This window comes from Marmota flaviventris, chromosome 8 (assembly GCF_047511675.1).
Source record: "Marmota flaviventris isolate mMarFla1 chromosome 8, mMarFla1.hap1, whole genome shotgun sequence".
In the NCBI taxonomy this organism is placed as follows: domain Eukaryota; kingdom Metazoa; phylum Chordata; class Mammalia; order Rodentia; family Sciuridae; genus Marmota; species Marmota flaviventris.
In genome coordinates, this window is record NC_092505.1 from 55,738,764 (window position 1) to 55,762,226 (window position 23,463).

General features: G+C 48.7%; 1 protein-coding gene across 7 annotated transcripts in view; it reads left to right on the forward strand.

Annotated features, from left to right (window-relative positions):
• Window positions 1–23,463, forward strand: part of Mylk (myosin light chain kinase) — a 120,451-nt gene that overhangs the window by 69,838 nt on the left and 27,150 nt on the right. For 6 of the 7 annotated variants that reach the window (XM_027936014.2, XM_071615271.1, XM_071615272.1 and 3 more), the window contains 7 exons: window positions 707–757; window positions 1,738–1,865; window positions 3,909–4,062; window positions 10,809–11,111; window positions 18,788–18,820; window positions 18,922–19,015; window positions 20,064–20,267. In XM_027936014.2, the coding sequence (XP_027791815.2) occupies window positions 707–757; window positions 1,738–1,865; window positions 3,909–4,062; window positions 10,809–11,111; window positions 18,788–18,820; window positions 18,922–19,015; window positions 20,064–20,267 (967 nt within the window). Of the gene's footprint in view, window positions 1–466; window positions 543–706; window positions 758–1,737; window positions 1,866–3,908; window positions 4,063–10,808; window positions 11,112–18,787; window positions 18,821–18,921; window positions 19,016–20,063; window positions 20,268–23,463 lie in introns of those variants that run through there. The other variant, XM_071615274.1, reaches the window with a different exon arrangement.

Genomic DNA, 23,463 nt, shown 5'->3' on the forward strand with positions numbered 1-23,463 from the left:
TGCATGTACATTTACAGTCACTTCAATAAATAGGTTAAAGGACTTTTGAGCAAAGATCCGAAAGAGATATGAAAACAAGCTATGAAAATAGTTGAGGATATGTCTGCCTATGTACCATATTACTTAGCCAAGTGGATAGATTTGTACTGTACAACTTTTCTTTTTGAGTCATTTTTCTTATTTGAGTTATTTAGAGAAAGTAGGGTAGGAAGAGAGGATGCCATTCATTCATTGATCTATTCAACAAACATTAAAAAAAAAAAAAAGAAGAAGAAGAAGAAGCCACCAGTCCACAGTCTGTGACCCAAAGGAAGCCTGGGATCCTTGGATCCACACCAAAGGCTAATTTTAGTTGCTTTATCTGACATAATTTCCTCTATGGCAGTTTCCTGAAAGTTAGGGTAAGAGAGTAGTTAGTCAGTTTGGGGTTATCTTCTATGAATAGGACTATGGCTTCAGCATTTTTTGAGTTTTTGATCTCATTGGAGGCTCCAGGGACTCTTCCAGAGGCCCCTGAGAACTCACGTCCATTTGATTATGAGGTTGTTTGTAGGAGAAGCTCAGGGAGATGTCTGGAGAGACATATTCAAATGAGGGTTCCCCCCAGATGAGGGGCCAGTGGGCAAGACAGCATCCTCCCAGGATTCAGGGGCTTTGTGGAAAAACAGAGCAGACAGAAAATAACTTGTGAACATTTTCATTTCAGGTGATGCAACTGTGAAAAAGAAACCTGCCCCCAAGACACCTCCGAAGGCAGGTAATTAGTCACAGCCCCACCTGGGGCCAGGCAGTCATCTGCCAGGGGGGCTTTCCTTTACCCTACTAGACTGGCCCACTGGGTATATGATCAGAAGACCCTTCCTCAGTTCAAACTCTGCATTTATCAAGCGGAATCTGCTCCTTGAACAGGGCCTCTGGCCAGCCTGGTGCCTGGGCCTCTTTCCTGCTGCATCCTTCCCTTGTAGACATAGCAGCTCTCTCATCCCTTCAGCGAAATTCTGCCACACCCTCCGCCCTCTGCTCTGCCCCCATGTGGAGGACCCACTTTGTGCTGCTTCTGTTTCCTACTCTGATATGTCTTTGTTTACAGACTCCCTGACTGTTCTCCACGGAAGGGTGTGAAGTGCATTGATCCTGTCAGCTAGATGGTCCAGGAGTCAGATGGCAGGGCACTAGCAAATTAATAACTGAATGAGTTAAGCCTGGTGAGGAGCACTGGGCACAGGGGCTGCAATTTGTAGAGGGCGACTAGGGATGATCTCATGGGTGAAATGGCTTCTTCCCACTTTTTGTATTAAGGTGTAATTTCCCTGCAGTATTCTTCACCCTTTCTAGTGCACTGTCCTGTGAGCCTTGACAAACTTGAACAATCACATGATGACCACTCCATTAGCTCCAAACCCATGAACAGTCTTTCCTGTAGGATGTAGGGTGTAAGATGTAGATTCAAACAACTGGGGTGAGATGCAAATTCCAATGTGACCAATAAGTGGAGAATTATGGCATATAAATTGTGTGGATCACACCAAAGGAAATCAGGATAAAGAAAAGAATAAACCTAGCTTGTCCCTGAGCTCAGATATTCTGGAACAAGGGTCAGCGCCCTCAGTGTTAGCCTGAGGGTTCTGGAAGGCAAGGGAGGAGCCAGCATCCCAGCATAGATAGTAAGTGACATCAGTGAGGCCAGAAGGCCTGGGATCTCCTCCATCTTGCTCATTTTCTGCCTGTCCTCTCCAGCTATGCCTCCTCAGATCATCCAGTTTCCCGAGGACCAAAAGGTGCGTGCAGGAGAGTCGGTGGAGCTGTTCGGGAAAGTGACTGGCACCCAGCCCATCACCTGTACCTGGATGAAGTTCCGAAAGCAGGTCAGTAACAGGAGGGGGTGGCCTGAAGACAACTCATAGCCCCTGAGCCAAAAGGAGTGAGAAATGTTTTTCATCAGTTTAGAGAGACCCCCCCCGACACACACCTACCCATCATCCACCCACCAAACCTAAGTTTTACTAACAGTTTCTTCCAAGTTTACCAAAATCCCTGCTTTATAGATAATTTGTAAAATAAAACTACTCGTGGGTCTCATCCCATCATGGTATCTGCCTAGAATCCCATTCAGAGTCAGGAAAATTAAACCAAGACCTCAGATGACGGCTCAGATACCATGAGCTCTGTGTAATCCCGTACTAGTCTGCTGATTCCTTCTGTGATAACGGCTTAAACTTGCCACAGGCTGAAAAAATCAAGGTGCATCTTAGTGTTCAGAGAGTAAATTATATATTGAATAGAATTTTGGCTCTCAGACTAGGACTTACAATGATGATTCCTGTGGAAAAGTGTTTGAATTTCCAACGAGCTTTTAAAAGAACTTGGGGGACCCAGCCTTTCCACCACTGCCGCATGGGTAGTGTGTGCCCATGTGTGTGATCAGCAGAGGTCCTGGAATGGTGGGCTGGCTCTGGATCAGGAGCCCTACAGAAGGTCTTCTATTGCTCATTTCCATACCATTCAAATTGCTCTACGCTCAGCAATAAGCTGCTAGTATCAGGGAGGACTGTAGGATGGGAATCAGAGATGGAGACGGAAAGCTGGCCTTTGGCATCCCAAGGACATTTGCCCTGGCTTGTCTGGGCTACTATTATCTGAAATAAGACAGAATCTCATCCCTTTTCAGAGATACCTGGCCAAGTCCCAGCTCTGTCAATCAGTGTTGGGAATGTTCTGTGTCTGTGCTGAACACAGAAGTGCCACTGTCCCTGTGTGGCTGTTGAGCAGTGAGGTGTGGCTAGCAACCGAGGAACTAAATTTTTGATTTCAACTAATTAAAGATTGTTAAACAATTTTGTTGAGATATAATTCATGTAGTATAAAAATTCATCCTTTTGAAGTATACAATTCAGTAGTTTTGACAGATTCCTAAGGTTGTACAAGCATCATTGTCTAATCTCACCCTCACTCACTTCTTTAAGTTACAGGCTCACCAGCAGCCATTCCTTCCCTTCCTCCTGCCTCTGACAATGCTACCCTGGGTTCTGTCACCATACACTTGCCTATTCTGGACATTTCATTTAAGTGGAATCAGACAATATATCACCTTTTGTGTCTGGATTTTGTGTGTGTGTGGTGCTGGGGATTGAACCCAGGGCCTCACACATGCTAGGCAAGTGCTATAACACCAAGCCCCACCCCAGCCCTTCTTGTAGGGAGACGGGTCCTGGGGATTGTACCCATGGGTGTTTCACTACTAAACTATATCCCCAGATTTTTTAATATTTTTACTTTGTGACAGGGTCTTGCTAAGTTGCTGAGGCTAGCCTGGAACTTGCAATCCTCCTGCCTCAGCCTTCCAAGTTGCTGGGCTTACAGGTGTGCACCACCAGGTTTATCTTAGATGTTTGTTTGTGTTTTCTTTCTTAGCATAAAGTTTTCAAAGCTTGCCAATGTTGTAGCATGAATCAGTACATTATTTCTTTTTATAGATGAATAATAAAGACCACATTTTGTTATCCCATTCATCAGTTGATGGATCTGTTTCCACTTCATTGAAATTTAAATAGCCACGTGTAGTTAGTTCTCAGCCACTGCATTGGTCAGCAAGGCAGAGGCGGGAGCCCACTAGGGTGTGTTTTGTGGCTGCCCTGGCTCAGATGCATTCTATCATCCCACCCCGGAGTGGTAGCAAGAGACTGGTCCCCTCCTGAGCTAGCTGAGATAGATTGTCCACCATGCCCATCCCTGATCTGGACACCCTCAGGGAGCCTGAGGTGGGAGAGGAGGGATTTAGGGGGAACTCAGAGACAAGATGGAGCCCCCCACAGCTTGTCCAGCAGTGTCTCTTGGAGTAAGAGCCAGGGAGGAGCCCTCTTCCTTTCCTGGCCCAAGTCTCCAGCGGCTGCTCCACCCTCCATCACCAGATCCAGGAGTCCGAGAACATCAAGGTGGAGAACAGCGAGACTGGCAGCAAGCTCACCATCCTGGCTGCACGCCAGGAGCACTGCGGCTGCTACACGCTGCTGGTGGAGAACAAGCTGGGCAGCAGGCAGGCCCAGGTCAACCTCACTGTCGTGGGTGAGTCTGGACACTGGGTGGCATGGAGGTTGGGGGATAGGGTAGACGTGAGCCCCAGGCGGGATGCCCAAACCTCAGGATCTCACCATTGTCCCATCTTTCTCTTTGCCCATGGCCTTTGTCCCCCAGCCTCCCCTTTCCTAGCTCTTACCCTATATCTGTCCTTCAAGCTGGCGCAGAACTCTAGACCCTGCCCTCACCCCCACCCCCAGCACCATTTCTTCCTATGAGGTCCCTCCTGGCTTTCCCATCGTTCTGAACACTGGAGATCCTGGGCCCCTCCACTTCTCACTCCCTCCTGATGGCCTTTAATGCCTTCTCCTTCATGTCTGCTACCATCTGTGTCCCCTTACAAATCCCCACCTGGATTCAGTGCTCCCTTCCAACTTCACTGCTCCTGGGTCTGACTTCGGGATGCCACAAACTCAAGGTTAGACTCCAGGCTCAGCTAAGACAGTGCTGTCCTTGTCTCTGGCCAGCATTGTTTCTCAAGCTCCTCCCCCCGCAGGCCTTGGCCTCTCACTCTGAGATCCAGGACATCAGGCATGAATTTCCTCAACTTCGTGATCCCATACCTCCAGGAGTCTACTTCTGTCCCACCATTACTTCACCCTCCAGGCTCTGGGGTGGCCCACCTTGGTTGCACTTGAGGCTGCCCCCTTATCCTGTGCTCTAGATCCCAGGTTCTTGGAGATCCACCTCCCTGCTTCTCCTTTATATTCCACCTCTCTGCTCTACTGATTCCTCCCACAGCCCACAGATGTGGCCATCTTAGCCAAACACACAGGCATGTAATATTTCGTCTTGCTGTAGTCAGTCCCCTGTCCCCCATCTTCCTCTCCTGTCTCCCATCACCCCTTTGGGCGAATCCTTTGCAGGGTCAGCTTCTTCACCCCTAGCGCTCTTCAGCCCCTCACACCTCACCCCCATACTCCATTAGTCTGCGGGGCCTGCTCTTCTGAGAGTCCTCCTAATCCGAACTCCCTTTCCCTCATCTCCAACACCCTGTAATAAGTTGAGTCCCTTTCCAGACCGATTCTCAACTCATCTTCCTCTTTCCTAATCAGTTTTCAAGCCCTGGCCAGCTCTCTCCTAAAACACCAAAATCACTCTCTTAACTGCTCCTCACCATTAGCCATGCTCAGCTCCATCAGTCTTGGCTTTTCAAGGGGCAGGTGCTCAGCACAGCAGAGGAACAAACAGATGAAGGAGCGACAGATGGAGAGTAGACCGTGTCTTGTGCCTGTGTGGGCCTTTGCATGTTGAGCTCATGAAAGCCTTTGAATTGGTGTTCACTGATGTATTTAATGAGACTTGTTGTGGGTTTTGCATTTGTTCTTGGCTTTCAAGTTTATGGGGTACTTTTGTGAAAATTAGAAAAAGAAACCCCCTGGGCAAAGTGTAAATGCTGCACCCTTAGGGTTCATGGCTGGGCCTCAGGGAGCAGAGGTTGACCTCAACCCCTCCGCTGGACCCTTATGCCATGCACAAAATTCTCAACTGTGCATTACCCTTAACTTTGACTAGTCCTGCTAGCTAGACTTCCCCATGTGTGTTCCTGGTGCACACACCAATGGGCATGCAGAACATGCATGTTCTGCATGTTCTGAGAACAGGACTCATGTGGCTATAGTGCTTGGAACTCTTCCCCTGGAATCTCTCTATGGAAGTATCTAGACATTAGGTTGGAAGCTGGAGAAGGGGACTCTAAAGGACTTTTGTAACCCCGACATTCTATGGTGCCCTGACTTGGATCCCAATTGCCCTTCTTCATCCTCATCTCATATGCTTAGGACTTAGGACTTAGGTGGACAGGGATACTTCCAGCCTTACCAAGGGGAAATGGAAGACTGGGAACAAATAACAGTGCATCAGGGACCACATGGAAGCTGGATCTTGAGCACTCAGATACCTGTCCTCCAGATACTACTTATGGGTGTGTGAATGGGTACAGAATGTCCCCAAATATGAAGGAAGCCTCTGTCTAGAAAATTCATCTAGAGGGTGATGTGCAGGCTTTTGGAGAAACGTCCGCATACCAGGAAGGTGCTGACATCAGTTCCCCCATTTTTTCCACACTGAGCCTTGGGAAACCCTGCCGCATCTCCCTCCAGGACCTGAGCAGCTGGGGAAGAGGGAGTCTTTTCCACCCAGGTGAATAGGGAAGATAGGAGGACAAAGGACAAAGGTGGGGAGACAAGTGGCGTGGCCAATGAACTTGCCCAAAGCACATACTAGAACAGACCATGGGTTGCAGACCCAGTGAGGCTCCCTAGATGGGAAGAACCCCCTAGAAGACCGCTGGACACCAGGGTCCCAGGAGAGAGGATTCACCCCGTCTGGTCTGCATTTCTCCTTCTCTCCTGCCCTCCCCTCCCCATGCCTCTGTCTCTGCCCATGCTCTCCTCCATCTACTTCTGTCATTCTGGCCCATTTCCCCTTTTCCTTTTCTTCCTCTGACCCCTTTGATTCCTTAGGTCAGGAGTTTGGGATCTGAGAGGGGAATGGGTTCCTCATTCCTAAAGGGGGAAAAGGATCCTCTCCTCACTCTTTCTCTCTTTTGCGACTCCAGGTGCTTATTTCCTTAATTTCCCCCAAGGAGTCAGGAACTTTGGGGGATTGGTCCCGAGAGTTGTTTGTTTAGAGCAGTATCTGAAAGTTGGCTTGGCCCTGCTCCCGAGTCCTATCAGCCGGCATCAGCTTCCACTCTTCCTTGGTGTTCCTGCTCATCTGTCCTGCTTGGGTAACGGGGCTCAACAGCTTTGAACTGTTTTTCTGGAACCAGCGCCCCCACCCCCATCCTGGCCACCCCCGCGTGGTGCCATACACTCCCCTCCTCCATCCCCACTGCATGGGCTACAGTTGTGCCCTTTTATGGTTGAGTTTCTTATTCTCCGTGGCCAGTGCTGACAGGGCCATTGGTGTGGCTGCCCGCCAGCTGGCAGAAGTAGCATGCTAAATGCCGTCCTGGGAGGGGAATGGAATGGAGAGCAGGGCTTTCTGTCTGCCTCCCCCTCGCAGGGCTAAGAATAGAATTGCTCAATAAAATGAGGACTTGCATTGATGGGAGCAGCGAAGCCGCATTCATTCAGGGCCCATGAATTTAGAATTAGTCCAAAATAAACCAGGACTAAGCTGATTTACCTGTGTGTATCCAGGGACAGCTGTGTATTATCTCATCAGCGTTTATTAAGTAGACGTGAAATGTAAATGAGATAAAACAGGAATTGCTCGGCCTGCTCCGGACAGTTTTCAAGCACTTTAGAAGCATCTATTTACCGGCCAACTAAATAAGGCCAGTTCAATGCAACTTCCACTTGTTAGCAGTAAACTTCTTTTATGGCATGTTCTTTGAAGAACTAGTTTCTTTGCAGATATTCTATTATTCCTATTTTTAAAACAATAATAAAAACTAGCCTTTCCCTCAGTTAGTTTCAATGAGTGATGCTTAGCTATTTTGGAGGCTTATTATTATTTTAAGAGGCAGCCCAGGAATTTGAGATGCTCTGTCTCTTCCTGCCCCTGACCCCTGGTCTGCTGCCTGAGGGAGGAGGGAGGGCTGTTCCAGGAGGAGGGAGTGAGCCGCAGATCCAGATGGATTCCTTACCTTCACTCACCCAGCACCAGAAAAATAGGTCTCTTTGAATAACTTTAAAAGAGAAAAAACACAACAGAGAGAACCCCAAATGCCCAATAATCCCCAAATACCATCTGAGTTTGGAACTTGCATGATTTACAAGAGATTTCCCTTCATAATGCCTGGCTTGAGCTAAGTAAAATGCTTTCTTGATCTCCTCCTACCCTAGCCTGGAAAGTACCAAGCCCTGAAGCAGGGTCCTGAGGCTTTGTGGAATCTCCTTTTGGCTCTGTCCCTGACTAGCTGGGTTTCCTTGGTGAGCAGAGTGCCTTAGCCTCTGAGGGTGAGGATGATCCATGTAGATGACCATGGGGGGCCCTGCCAATAGCTGCTGGATTCAGCACCAGTGGAAAGATGTCCAGGCAGGTTAGGCCCAGCCACAGATGGACTTCACATGGGCACCCACAGAGAGGGCAAGGGCAGATTCTCCAGTGGGAAGCTTCACAGACAGGATCCTCCGTTTTCCCCAGAAATAAGAACGTTTGCTGAGCACAGAATCCTGAAGCTGGTACCATGAGGGACCCTTTTCTTAGAAGCAATTCCCATTCTGTCAGTCAAGTCTCCAGGGAAGCCTGGGAGAATTCTGAGGAAGTGTGGGGCTCCTGGCCGCAGACACTGAGCCAGCCACCCCTTGGCCAGGCGCTGCCCAGCACGTCTTTCCCACACTGTGTCTGTCTTTGGCGTGGAGGCTTATGGGAGCATGCTGATCCATCCTGAGGGTTCTCACCTCTGGCCAGCTCAGCCTCTGTGTGGGGTCTGTAGGTACAAAGAACAGAAAACATGAGGCACAGCCTGTGGCTCTAAGGAGGCTCCCAATCTTGTAAGACTTCAGAGCTGGGTCTTTTCTGACCCTCTTCATTGGGCACCAATTATGTGGTGAAGTTTCACTTGGAATTAAACCCTCCCTCCCCAAATTTTGTATCTTCTCTTGTGCTATAGGAGGTGAACTATATACTAAGTAAGTTAGAGAACCCTGTAATAGGAAAGGTCCAAATACTACCTCTGATACAATGCTCATTCCTCCAACTTGTCTTTTCTTGGTCAAAACAGAAGGGAGAAAATTTGCCCATGGAGTGTATCTGCATTCAGGGACACCCTCCATAACCAGCTGTGTCCAGTCACATGTCTCCCAGGCACTGGGGTAGGGCAGTGAGCGTTTCATCTCTCTGTAGGCTTTTTTACTTCCTTAGCTGGTCTTGAGAAGACTTGAACCACTTGCTGCTAAGAGAGTTTAGAGTAATAAACATCTTAGCCAACACCAGAAATGTTTCTAAAAAGACCAATATATCTTTCAGAACAAACAGTTTTTCTAAGAGAACATATTAAACAACCAGTGAAAGTGGTTCCATCACACGTCTCCAGCATGGCTGCAACACTGGGAAGTGGCTCTGACAGGCTCCCAGAATCATTCTCAGGGCAAGATCCAGGCTTGGGTTGTTGGGGACAGATTTGGATTCTGAGCTGGAATGTGGAAGAAGCAGAGCTGGGGGAGGGGCGAGAACGACTATGTAAATATAAGAATATGTATTTGTATGTGTGCATCCTTGTGTACGTACACACAAGCAGAGTTTTCTTCCCTCCGCCTAGTCACGGGGTCATTTGCAGGAATTCCCTTTGGCCTTCCTGTCTAGCTGGGGTGGGAGAGTAGAAGTCAAGTAGTTTACTTGTCTGCATTTGTTTTCACGATCCTTGCAAAAACCCCTAAGAGATAGGTACATATTAACACCATTTTCCAAATGAGAAAGACAGACAAACAGGTCTCAAATTTACTAGGGTTCACATATTTATAAATCCACATAGCATTGTTTAAATTGCCAGTTTGTGAGGCTCCATGAACTCAAACTGTACTCTGGGGATGAGGGGATTATCTCTACTTAACACACATATCTGTAACCAACCATCTACAGAAACTAAATCTGAAAAATAGGAGTTTTGTTCAGATATGCAACTAACAACAACAACAAAAAAAAAATCATCAAAACTCAAGAATCTCATTAAAGTGTTAACTACCATGGTTTGACCTAAAATTGGCAGCCTTACTGGTTCTGAGCCCAGATCACCTGAAGGGAAATGCTGGCTAGCCCAGAGGGCCACTTCTTATTAGTGTCCTCAGCCTTATTTCCTGTCCCTTAGTCAGGAATCGCTGGGATTTGCTATTGCAGTTTGCTTTTGAAATTCTTTATGTCATTATACACCAGTCCTATGAGAACAGAGAGGGAGAGCAGGGACTGGAGGTGTAGCTCTGTGGTACAGCGCATGCTTAGCATGCATAGGCAGGAGGCCCTGACTTCAATCCCCAGCACCAAAAGCAAAGCAAAACAAAAGAGGTAGGTAGGGGTGATTTGTTGTGTGCTATAAAGTTAGAACAAAACTCCTGTAACAGAGATAGCAATGACTAGTCAAGGACTTCCTAAGAACTTCTCACAACAACCTTGTGACTCAGATGCTATTACTATCTACATTATCCCGATGAAGAAACTGAGGCAGAGCAGTTAAAAGCTACCGGAGCAGGTCTGTGTTCCAACCTGAATCTGTGTGACTTCAGAGCTCAACCACTATGGTATCTGGTCCCTCTGTGGGGTGGATGTTTCTCAAGTTCTAGAGAAAGTGGAGGCAGACCTTGGTTATGTCACAGGTCACTGGCCTCTGACATGAAGGACACACACACACCCTCAACTCTCTCCCAATACATATTTTTGATGGGAAATAGTCCACGCCTCCTAAGCAGCTTCCTCAATCTGTTTACTCTGAAAAATATGTTTATGACTTGAGCAGACTACAGGAAATCATGACTTGTCATTTGGAAAATTAGCCAGAAAAAGTTTTTTTCCAAGCAAGTAGGTATGTGTGGGGCTTTCTGTGCTGTCGATGAGAAATGAGAACCAGAATAGGTCCCTCCACGTGGATTCACAAGGCTGCTTCTCCCCACAACAGAGCTAATTCAAGAATGTTCTTGGGCTGGGGATGTAGGTCAGTGGTAGAGCACTACATGTGCCTACATGTGGGAGGCCCTGCACCATCCCCAGCACCATAAAAAAGAGGAGGAAAAAGAATGTTTTTCCCTGCAGCTCTGGAGAGTTTGGGTGATATTTGCTTCTCTAATCCCCAGATAAGCCAGACCCCCCAGCTGGCACGCCTTGCGCCTCTGATATCCGGAGCTCCTCGCTGACCCTGTCCTGGTACGGCTCTTCATATGATGGGGGCAGTGCCGTACAGTCCTACAGTGTTGAGATCTGGGACTCGGTGGACAAGACGTGGAAGGAACTAGCCACATGCCGCAGCACCTCTTTTAACGTCCAGGAACTGCTGCCTGACCGCGAGTACAAGTTCCGCGTGCGAGCAATCAATGTCTACGGAACCAGTGAGCCGAGCCAGGAGTCTGAGCTCACAGCCGTGGGAGAGAAACCGGAGGGTAGGCTACTCCACCTTTTGCCCATTTGAGATGAGTGTGCATGAATGAGCTTAAGTGTGTAAAGACTGTGCCGAGAGGGGTGCACAGGAAGGATGAAACATGAGCAATGGCTGGTGGGGCCTTTTGTGGCCTTGATTTCTAAGGTTGTGATGCTGATTCATACTTTTAAAGAAGTACATAGGACCTTTGAAAAGTCACTGAGCCTGTGGACTGGGGCAGTGGCTTGGATTTGGATTGTTTGCCTAGCATGCGCCAAGCACTGGGTTTGATCCCCTAAACTTCAAAAGAAACACATTGAACCAGCAATTTTAGTACTGTGCCACCATCGGGTGATAGTGTCAGGACTTGGGATGCAAAGACAGATAAGACAAGGAGCTTCAGTCTAGGGGGACAGATGTATATACAGCCAACTACAATGAGATAGGGTACATCTTACTGCAGTGTTACAAACAGAGCTGAGGGAATGTGGCAGAAAGCATGGAGAATTTATCTTGCAGACTGGAGGTTTCCTGGAGGAGGTGACACTTCAGCCATGTCTTGGAAAAGGGATTAGGATTCCAAGAGGCACGGAAGGCGTGATCAAGGGCAGGAAGTGATGGAAGTGGTGGGCTTTTGGAGAAGCTGGTGTGTAGCCAGGGCATACGTTGTGTGAGACAGAAGAGGAAGTAAGATAAAAGGCAGTTTAGGTAAAGTTGTAAAATTCATCAAAAATTTTCAGCAGGGGATTGAGAAGATGCCATCTGTGGACCAGCAGCCTTGGCATCCTGGGAGCTTGTTAGACTGCAGACTCTCGGCCCCAACACCTCAGACCTTTGGAGTCTTTGTTTTATGGGATCCACTTCTCAGAGATTTGTGTGCTCATCAAAGTTTGAGAAGCCCTAGGATGGAGGATGAGTGATAGGGAGGAGATTGGAGTCTGCCAGGTTCCAGATGGGCCTCTGTGGGGTCGTCCAGAAGAGGGATGAGAAAGGCATGAAGGAAAGCCTCAGGAGCTAAAATGGGCCATTCCTGATATCCTTTTGGTTCGAGAGTTGAGGGGGGAATTAGAAGAGTCTAAGGTGACTCGCAGTTCCTGGCTGGGTAACTGAGCACAAATTCAAGAGCCAATTAGAGGTTTATTATTGTGAGTCATCGTGGCTGATGTACATTGAGCACCTGCCATGTATTAATATGCTAATCACTTTACATGCATCATTCCATTCAGTCCTAGTAAACCAATGAAGTAGATTCTGTCATCATACCCATCTTACAGGCAGGAAATGAGGGTTAGCAGGGTGAAGCTGCTTGCCCAAGGTCACAAAGCTTGTGAAAGGTGAGTGGAAGCTTGAACTGAGAGCCATCTGGCCTAAAGCCTGTAATCCTTTGGCCAGACCAAGGGAAGGGTAGGGCTTGGGACAGGAAAGGACATGGAGGGCTGGGCATGGTGGTGCACGCCTGTAATCTCAGCAACTCAAGAGGCTGAGGCAGGAGGATGGCGAGTTCAAAGCCAGCCTCAGCAATTTAGCAAGGCCCTGGGGCTTGAGTGACTTGGAGGTTAGATAACAGGGAGTACTGGAGGAGATGGGGGCTCCCGTTTCAGACAGGTTGAGTTGAAAGACATCCAAGAGAAGGGGACTTAAGATTACTGAGTCCAAGACTCAGGAGGAAGGTTAAGCAAGGGTTGCACATTTGGGAGTCTCCACTGTTTAACTGATAACTGAAGCCAGGGGTATTGATGAGATCACCCAGAGGAAGACAGAGAAAGTTTACACCAATAGCATGCTGCAAGAGTCTGCAGGACCAGGAGAAAGGATTGGGAGAGGAGAGAACTAGGAGGAGGTTGGAGTCCATTGTAAAAGCAGGGGGAGGAGCAAGTTAAGAAATGTTAAACTGAAAGAGATGAAGGATCAGAAGGATCTTTGGATTCAGCCCTTTGGTTGGTAGTAAGCTTTGAGATCAAAGTCCATAGAGTTTCCACAGGGTGAAAAACTGGTTGTCCTGGTTAGGAAATAGATAGAAGAAAGAGAGGCCAAGAATGTGGAACATTATCTCAAGGAGTTTTGTGGGAAGAGCAGGAAAGGTGTGCCGTGAAGTTAAGATACAGTTAGGGTTGGGGGCAGTAAAAGATGTGGAGGGCCAGGCATGGTAGTGCGCATTTGTAATCTCAGCAACTCAAGAGGCTGAGGCAGGAGGATCATGAGTTCAAAGCCAGCTTCAGCAATTTAGAGGCCTAAGCACTCAATGAGACCCTATCTCATTTTTTAAAATTATTTTTTAGTTATAGATGGACACAATATCTTTATTTTATTTTTATGTGGTGCTGAGGATAGAATTCAGTGCCTCATGCATGCTAAGCCAGCACTCTACCTCTGAGCCACAAACCCAGCCCTAAATAAAACATTTTTTTAACGGGGCTGGGGATGTGGCTCAGTGGTTAAACACCTCTGGGTTCAATCCCCAGTACAAAAAAAAAAAGAAAGAAAGAAAGAACATGGACAGATACAAGGGATTATGCTCTTGGGGAGAGCAAAGCTTAAGAGTGTGAGGCAGAGACATTTGTGGGAGACTCAAGTGCCAAAGGAGTTGGGGAGGGAGCTCTCCTAGAAGTAACCAGACACATCATGAGTGTGGAAGTGTCCTTACCTCTCTTGAATTTTAAAAATTGGGAATAAAAATTGGCAACCTCAGTTTCCTAACCTCATAAATTTTCACTTTCTATTTAAAAGAGGGTTCCAGAAAGAAAGACAGGAGACACCAATGGAAAACATACTGACTTCGCTGTGTCACCCCAGCAGCCTGTGTGCTGGGCACCGTTAACCCTGAGCTCCAGGGAGGCACCTGGGCAGCTCCTGAGAGCCTCAGCTGGCATCAGGTTCTGTTGGGGGAATCTGAATAACAAAACCACCCTCTGCTGCCCTCTTACACCCCTCCCCACATCACACAGCAGTCTGAAACGGGCAGAGTCAGGAGCAGGCAGGACAGGGAGGGGGCCAGGAGAGGACCAAGTTCCAGTCTGTATGTTTTCTGGATATGACTTGGAAGAGTAACAGGAAAAGGGAGAACTGTGGTGAGAAATGTTCATGGGCTAGAAGGGACATCATCCAGAGCCCTGCTAAGCTGCAGACAGTGGGAACTAGAATCCCTGATCCTCCCCAGGCAGCTGGCCTGGAGGTGGGGGCTGCAAGGCCTTGGCCTCCAGGAAGCTGGGACAGCAGTGAGGAGGAGGGGCAGGCAGGGCTGTGGCCTTGCAGTCCTCAGCAGGAAGGCTAGTGGGCTCTTAGAGTCCACTGCTGCCCCACCCGCTGGGGCAGACAAAGGGAAATGTTGAAATCGCCTGAAATCCAGAGGATGGGTCCTAGCACCCAGGACTTCCAGACAGAAAGCTGCTCCCCACCCCAGGCCCAGCTAGATTATCCAAGTAGGGGGGAAGGAGAACAGTTGGCAAGAGTTAGGTATGAGTTCTCCTTGATCTGCTCAGATGCTAGTGAATTATAAACCGGTAAAACCATCTCCTTCAATTTTAAAGGAAACAGCTCTGAGAGAGAAGTGGAGTGTGTGTATATGTGTGTGTGTGTGCGCGCACACGCGCCGAGTTGGCAGATGAATAGAGTTGGAGGTCACTTCTTGGAGCAGTGGGCTACAGGGGTTGTATTAGAAGCAGTGCCTGTTAACTCTGCTCCACAAAGCCCAGCTGACGTGGGCTGTACTTTCACCACCATCACTACTTCTGCCTCTTGCCTTGGCAACCTCAGGTTCCTAACCTCATCCTGATCTCAGTTCCATCCCTGTTTACATCCCAGTCCTCAGCAGGACATGCACCCATTGTGTGCTCCAGGCACTGCCTTGGGCACTGGGGATACAGTGAAAAAACAAAGTGGGCTCCCCACCGACTTCAGTGACTTCTCTTTGCCTTGCCGTGATGGCTCTCCCATGCAGCCAGGTCTTGAACTCCACTTACCCCACACAATCCTGCTCTGACTCTTAAATCCACTTGTCTCTTACTCCTCATCTGTCCTAGTCTAAATAGTTGTTAGCAAAACAGCTGGAACTGAGGCTTCTTGCCCCATTGGGGGCTCCTTGTAATCTGGAGGGCAGTCAGAGCTACACAACCTAGGCCATCCCTGTCCCAGATTCCAGCCCCACCTTGGCCCTAGAGGATGTGACCAGGGCCACGGTGCCCTCTAGTGCCCACTGGGTGTGCAGCAGTCCCCTGCTGCAGAAAGGTTCATTGTTCTGTCCAGGGGACTCCCTGGGTCTGTGTTGTGTGAGTGCTTAGCACTCAGCTGGTCTTCTCTGGAACACCACTCCAGGGTAAGGAGATTCTCATCTGTTTTCAGGAATATCTCAGAACCCTCAGCCAAATAGCTCTTCCACTTAGCTCTTCAATCTCATAGCTCATTCTAATTAGAGGGTTTTTGTTGTTGTTTTTAAATGTTTAGCTCAAGTCCTTTCTTCTACAATTTTAGCTCATTCCTTAGTGGAAAGATGGAAACCAAGTGGTCATGTTTGTCATTGCTGCAGCCCTAAATGCTCCAAAAGCTCGGCTTGCTGAACTGTGGTCTCTCCCCTGCTCCTCTTCTGCCCACCCCAGCCCTCCTGGTCGCCTTGCCCTTCAAGTAGAAATGTAAACAAAACAAGAGGAGGAGGGAAGAAGGGGACACAGCAGGCTGGGGTCATAACAAGAGCCCCTGCAGACAAAAGTGAAGAATTGAATCCCTAAGGATAAGGTTTAGTCCCCCAGCCGGAGCATGTGAGACGCAGAGGTGAGGACAGGCATGGTGTTTGGGAGGAGGCCAGAAGGCCAGCCAGCTCTGCAGTTGTCTGACTGGCAACAGGGTGATGGGGAGAGGCCAGCTCTGGAACTGAGGCCTTCTCCAAGGCTGCCTGGGAAGGTCCCTAATGCCAGAGTAACAGAAGACCCCTCATGGCTCTCGCACTGCCCCTCTTTGACTGGCAGAGTACAAACCCTGAAAGACACCAGGCCAAGAAAGCCTGCCTGCACTCTCTCATCTTGCTGCTCAGAACATTCCAGTCCCTTTGCCACACCAGGAAAATGTGGCAGGAAACCAAGAAAATAAAGGGTGCTGAGTATATCAGAACCACTGTCTCCGCCCTGGCACTGCAGGTCAGCGTGCTGGGGCCTCCCTGCAGGAAACCGCCATCTTGTCTCTGAGACTCAGGCCAAGGCCTGGCATCCACCAGGTGTTCAGTGAACAAGGACTCGAATCCCTTGCTTCTCTGAAAACCCTCTTTGAAACACCTTCATTGAACTAATCTACACATCCTCTGGACCTGTTCCTGGTTCTTGTGGCCCCTCAGGGCGTGAGTTCCCATTCCCATGACTTTCTCCTACCGAGGCCTGCCTGCGCAGCATGGTTCCCTCAGGCGATAGGGTGCTGTGTGGATTACGGTCTGTCACCCTGGCCTCTCCCTTGGTGATTGTGTGCTTTTCTTTTAAATCACCACTTATTTCCCAACCGGAAAGGCCTACCCTTTTCTGTTTGCCTCATCATGGCAGCCCTTCCCTCCAGTGGCCCTCCACTCCTCATCCAGCTCCATCACCGCCCTCCAATTGTCAACAACAGCCAGAGTCCTGGGAGCGGATACCAAGGGTCACAGAGTGACCCTACCTGTCGTGGCCAGTGCACATTGTCCTGATGGCAGCTCTTGAGGCCCAGGGCCCGAGGCTGAGGAACTATGCTCCTCCCTGGAGTTCACTGTACATCTCAGGGGCATCATCTTCAAGGCTAGAACAGTTCAGTCCTCCCTCAGCTGACCAGGTGCATCCTCTCAGGTCACCCTTGTCACTGATGGATTCGACGGTGGCACTCAACTCCCAGCTCTATGAATTTGGAAAAACAGATCATTTAGGCCTATGTCCGGCAGTCTCTGTGGCGCCCCATCCTGGCGCTTCCCCAGCTAAAATCTGGATCCTCATCTTTTTTCATTTTCCATGACTGTGTCCGTGTTATTCTTCCCAGTACTCTCATGTTTAGTTTTAAAACTAAACTTTGTCAGCAGCGTTTTAAGCACTCTAAACAGATCACAGCTCCTCTTGCTCCTGGTTTCAGGCTCATAACTCTCAAACCCTTTTCAGCAAGTGGCCCTTACCCTGTTACTGTTCCCTGACGGCTTAGGTTCCAGTCCTTGTTCTGCCCTCCGCATGACAGGGGGACTCACCACCCACAGATCAAGCTGCGCCCACTCCCTCACGGATCTGAGTGTGGCTCCTAACGCAGCCCCATCCCGCTGGCCCTGCCAGCTAACCTGCTGTGTGTCGGCCCCTCAGGAGATGCTGACACATGGGCCACCTTCCCCAGCCTTGCTGTGCTGGGGCTTCCACAAGTCACACCCTTTCCCCTGTCTTACTCTCACACTCACACACTCACACACATACTCTCACACACTTACGTTTGTACACTCCCACACCATCCCACACACTCACACGCTCCCATACTACAGCTCACACCCACTCACACACAAGTGCGCACTCACACCCACCCTCACACACTTCCACACAGTCTACACACACACACTCACACTCACACACACATTCACAGACTTTTAATCCTTTCTTCCCTCCCATTTCTGTCACCTCCTTGCTCTGTCTCCTCAGGAAAGTTCCCTTCATCCCTGTCGGCCAGAACACGGCCCAGATGGTGCCCGAGGAGTGCAGAGCACTACACGGCAGCTCATCCAGAGCTGGTCAGGCCCTAGAAGTCACCTGGCAGAACTCCTTTCTCCAGATGAGGAAATGGAGGCCCAGAAAGGGAAAGGCACTCGGCCAAGGCCAAAGTGGCCCTTTTGTCGAGGGACAAGCATGTATCAAGGCAAAGGAGAACCTAGCACTCAGAAATGGATGTGATCTGGGGGACACCTTGCCTGACCCCCATGTCACCCTTCACTCCTGACATAGCCGTGAGAGCAGCTGGCATGGGCTGCCTGTGTCCCTCCTAGGCCTGCCTCCTGAACACCTGCTGGCTTCGCTGTGTGCCATTGCTGACCCCTCACTGTGTCCATCATTTCCTTTAAGACACAACTCAAGCCTACTCCTCCATGAACAACTGCCCTGACTTTACATCTCGGCCCCATTTTGTCTTGCCTCCCTCCATGGTGTGTCGAATGTGTACCTCGAGGATGTGCACTTGGTTATGTGACACTTTGTAATTGGTACTTCAAGTATATATGTTTTTGCCTTTCCAACTAAATCATAAGAGAGATCATGCCTTGTATGTGTTTTGTTTTGTATGCCCACATAGCTGACAAGATGCTTGGCATACTGCTGGGATCCCATAAAAAATGTCCAACAAATAGATACATAGATTTGACACTGGAAGCAATTGTAAGTTGCTGACTTTCAAACCAGGGCAGAAAAGGATTTTGTCACAGTTGTGTGTAGGTTCTGAAAGTCCAGAGGTACTGGAAGAGATGTGGAAGAGGATATGTCCAGGGCCATGGGCTTAGAAAGAAAGGGATGGAGTTGAACCCTGGTGGGGGAGTGGAGGGACTGGTGCTGAGGCCAGGACCTGCCAGTCTGCACCTGGCCCTGTTTACAGTATGAACTGACTGACTCCAGAGGATGCTCAGAGGTCTGGGCTGGGAGGTCTGGTGCCCAGGAAGAGCCACAGCATGCCTTGCTCTCGATGGACCTCAGCACTAATCGCCATCTTCTCTCTGCCCCTCCTTGTCTCCCCCAGAGCCGAAGGATGAAGTGGAGGTGTCCGATGATGGTGAGTGCTGGCCAGGTGGCCTTAGGTCAGCCTCTCAGGGTGGAGCAGAGTGAGCCAGGGGATCTGATGGCTCATACTCACTCTGACTCTATGCCCTCCAGATGAGAAGGAGACTGAGATTGACTACCGAACAGTGACGGTCAACACGGAACAAAAAGTATCTGACTTCTATGACATTGAAGAGAGACTAGGATCGTAAGTAGAGTGGGAAGCCGCCCCTGGACCCCAGGGTGAAGGTGGTGCAGCCCCAGAGTTAAGCCCAGTGCCCCTCTTCCTGTCCTGATTCCTGCCGTGGGGATGGGGGACACCAGCCCAGGAATGCAGCATTGGCTGCACATTGTCAGACTACCACAGAGTCCCTCCTGCAGTCCTGTCGCAGCCTTGGGAAGGCCTTCCTTTTCTGTGCCTCCATTCACAGCACAGCCCTGAAATACAACTGGATGTGGGTGGGGTGATGTTTAGGATCCCTTCCGTATGGTCCCCAGAAGTAGAGGAGCCCGGCTGGCATCCATGCCCAGTGCTTCATCAACATGCGAAGTGGCCCCAACAATCCCCGAGGTGAACCTGCTCCACAGTGTTCCCGCTGACTCCCCCCATGGTGTGGAGGACCCCAGGCCGTCTCTCCCTGGAGGAGAACAAGAGGAAGGAGAGAAAAAGAAGCCATGCAAAGCACTTAACTACTATGGGAAAGGAGTCTGCCCTGATAGCCCTGCTAGGATGAGTTCTGTCACAGAGAAGCCTCATGCTCCCTAGTAACCGGCCGCAGGGCTCTCCCTGGGCTGTCACCAGGAGATGGTGCTAGACTGGAGCGGAAGGCAACGACTCAATAATCCTGTATTTGGGAAGGATGGACTCAACCCGACTTCATGGGTCCCTGTTCAGGGAAGGGAAGCCACCAACCAAGACCAAATAGCAGCATACTTCATTGATCTGGAGCAGGGATTGTCAAACTTTCCCCATAAAGGGCCACGTAGGTGGCATTTTAGGCTCTTTGGGCCATAGGCTTGTGTCACAGCCACTCAGTTCTGCCATTGCTGCACAAAGGCAAATATGGACAATATGTAAGCCAACAGGTTTGTCTGGGTTCCAGTCAAACCTTGACTGTAAAAAGATGCAGGCCAGGTTTGTCCTGTCACCATGGTTTGAGAGCCCAACTTAGTAGAAATCTTGACTAAATTTGGCTTTTTTCTTCTCCCCCACCCCCATTTTTTTTTTTTTTTTTTTTTTTTTGGTGTGTGTGTAGTGGGAAATTTGGACAAGTCTTTCGACTTGTAGAAAAGAAAACTGGAAAAATCTGGGCAGGGAAATTCTTCAAGGCATATTCAGCAAAAGAGAAAGAGAACATCCGGCAGGAGATCAGCATCATGAACTGCCTCCACCACCCCAAGCTGGTCCAGTGTGTGGACGCCTTTGAAGAAAAGGCCAACATCGTCATGGTCCTGGAGATGTGAGTGGCATGCGGGACTGGGATCCCCCACCTGTGTCCCTCCCACTGTCCCACCTCAGCCATGTCTGACCCAAGGTAGACAGAGCTGCACTCAGTTGAACTGGGCAAGATTCTCCCCACCCTGTGGCCAGGATTGACCAGTAGGAACTAGAACTGTCCCTGACCCACTGGGCGGTGGCCTGCCTGTCATCCTGTGCTCATTTCCTCACTGGCACATCTTCCAGACCCTGAATCCTTTCCCCTCTAGTCTCCTCACAAAAGGGCCAAAGCCATCTCTAATGTCCTTGATTTCATGCAGGGCATTCTCACCTAGAGGTAGTATAAGCTTGAAGGGAAAGGACAGGGCAGCTTCCTGACTCCCCACAAAAGTAAAGGGGACCTGGGGCTGGTCCTTTCACTGAGCCTCTGCATGACCTTGTTCCACCCTTATTTTTGCCTTTTTGATTTCTCACTCACTAGAGTAGCCCTTTCTCTGCTGAGTTGTGCAAAGGCAGGGGAATGGATCAAATGAACTCCAGCCAAGGCTTCCCAGAATCCATTGTTCCCTCTGTATCCCAATCCTCTGCCTCCCTCCTTCTTTCTCTCTCTCTCTCTCTCTCTCTCTCTCACACACACACACACGCCCACACACTACACAAACACAATGGCACCAGTAAGTCACGTGTCCTCCATGGTATCTGCATTTTTTCCTTTGCTCATCTGAATATTCAGAATTTTTTGAAAATATACAAATCACATCAAAAAATTATAAGTAAATACACAGTGAAAAGTTTTATTCCCACCCCTGTCCCCCATCTTTCTACCTCACTTCCACCTCCACCAGAGGTAAACAATTTTATTGGTTTCTGTCTGTATTCTTCCAAAGTTTCTTTATGAAAATATGAACATATATGACACACATTCTTATTTTCCTGCACAATAACACAAAGCAACTTACTGCACTTGCTATCCCACATTTTGCAATTTCCCATGCAGTGTGACAGTCGGTCCCTCGTTCTCACAGCTTCATGGGATCTTGCTGTATAGACACAGCACACATCTTTAAGCCATCTGCTTTTGATAAGCAGTCAGGCAGTTTTCAGTCTTTTGCTTTTGCAAATAAGCATTGTTTATAACCTCACATGCCTCTGTATATCTGTAGCTTACATTCCCAGAAGTGAGGGAGCCCTGGATGTAAGGGTCTGCACATTTGAAATTTTTGCAGCCATTATAGAATTGCCTTCAGCGTCCTTGCGTGACGCATTCTGAACTTTGGGGATCTCAGTCCTTGGGAAAGGCTTCCTCAGTGTCTGGGCATTCTTCCCCAGGAAAGATGAGGCCTGTGAATGGAATAATAGCCACCTCTTCTCTCCCCTGATCACAGCAACATTTAAATATACTCCTTTTCTAACATGTTCCTTAGGACAGGCAAGAGTGGTTAAGAGTGCAGATGTGAGTCAAGTAGACCTGACTTCAGATCCCAGCTTTGTCTCTTGCTTGTTATCTGACCTTGAACAAGTTACTCAACTGTGCCAATCCTTAGTTTTATTATACCTAAAAGAGGCTGTTACAATGGTCTCCTTGTTAAGTGGAACAATGCTTTCAAGACACAGTGCCCTGTGATTGGCGGGGAGACTATCAGTATCATACATTGATTTCCTCTGTCTCCTGGCCTTTTTTCCATTTAAAAGTATGATGTCAACATTTTAACATTGAACTAGGTTTCATGGAACAGATTCCTAGTATCAGGAAGCTTGGCCCAAGTTCTATTTTATAATTGTTCAATTCTACCAGGAAAAGAAGTATTTGGGTTGAATAATTAATCCCAAGCCTCCCATTTTAGCTATAAAAATCTACAATTCTGTGGAATCATAAATGACTCTGAGAAAATCTTCACTTGCATCTTCTGATCAAACCCTCACACCACCCCGCCCCCAGCCCCCCACTCTCAGGAAGTATTTAGCCCATGTCTATAACCTCGTTCATCCTACCCCCTACAAAACTCCAGGGGCTGAGACTTTTCACAGTTGTTCTAGAATAAATTGCTTAGTCCAGGCAGAGTGGGCATATGAGGACATGTGTAGAAATGTCTTATCTTTAGAAGTTAAACCTTGAGCAAGTTCGTGAGAGGGGGCAGGAGGCAGCCGAGCCTGGGTAAGGCCAGGCGGCAGCACCAGTGGGCAGAATACCATACTTAGCTTGGAATTGAGAGTTGGCAAGCTGGATGGAAAAAGCAGGGAGAAACATAAGAAGGTCTCAGCTGGTCTGGCTTTCATCCCTTCACCCCACTCCTCCCCCATGGACAAGAGCAAGTCTTACATGCACAGATGCCAGAAGATTCATTTGCCTGTGCTGGGGCTCTGGACCCAAGAAGAGGGGAGCAGGACGTATGTCCTCCATCCATATTCCCTTCCAGCCTAATCATCCTAAGATGGGCCACAGAGAGGGAAAGGTTGATGTTTAACAGTATAATTTGCTATTCTTCCTTGATGGAGAAATGAACTCAAGAGAAGAGTGAAGCTTGGTGATACAGAAATGTTTGAGTGGTTGAGTGCCCCTGACTTCAATTCCTGGTACCCCTGCACCCCCGCCAAAAAAAAAGAAAAAGAAATGAATTTCTTCCATTCAGCTGTCTCAGATATGTGAGAAAGAAGAATACATGTGTTTTCTGCCTTTCTAACTTCTGAATTTACTGGACAAGCCCCCATCCTACAGCAGTGCTGCTCTGAGACATGGCCTGGAGCCTGGGCTTGTCCTTTTGGAAATATTTGGTACATTCCAAGTGGTGGTGGGACCCTGAGCACTGAAGAGGGTGTGAGGTTTAGGCTGAGTCATTGGTGGCCGACCTCTCCTTTGTGCTACTGCACAAAATTGATCAAAGAGCATCCAGCTGGAAGCCATGAGATAAGGAGGAGAGGGCCTGGGTAGAGAGTCTCTGGCCAGCATCATCCCTTCTGGCTGCCAATGAGGGCTGGCCAAGGCCTAAAGATTTGAGGATAAATTTGATCCCTTGGGACAGGCAACCTTGGTGATAATAGGTATTTCATTTATTGATTCACTCACTATTAATTTAGTAAGCACACATTTCCTCTGGCACAGTCTTAGCCCTTGGCATTATCCTATCTCTGTGGATGGTGGCTTCTTTCTACCAAGCCTATACTTTCACCATAGTCTAGAGAATCTTGAAGAGAAACTTTCAGAGCCATTAATCCTCCTT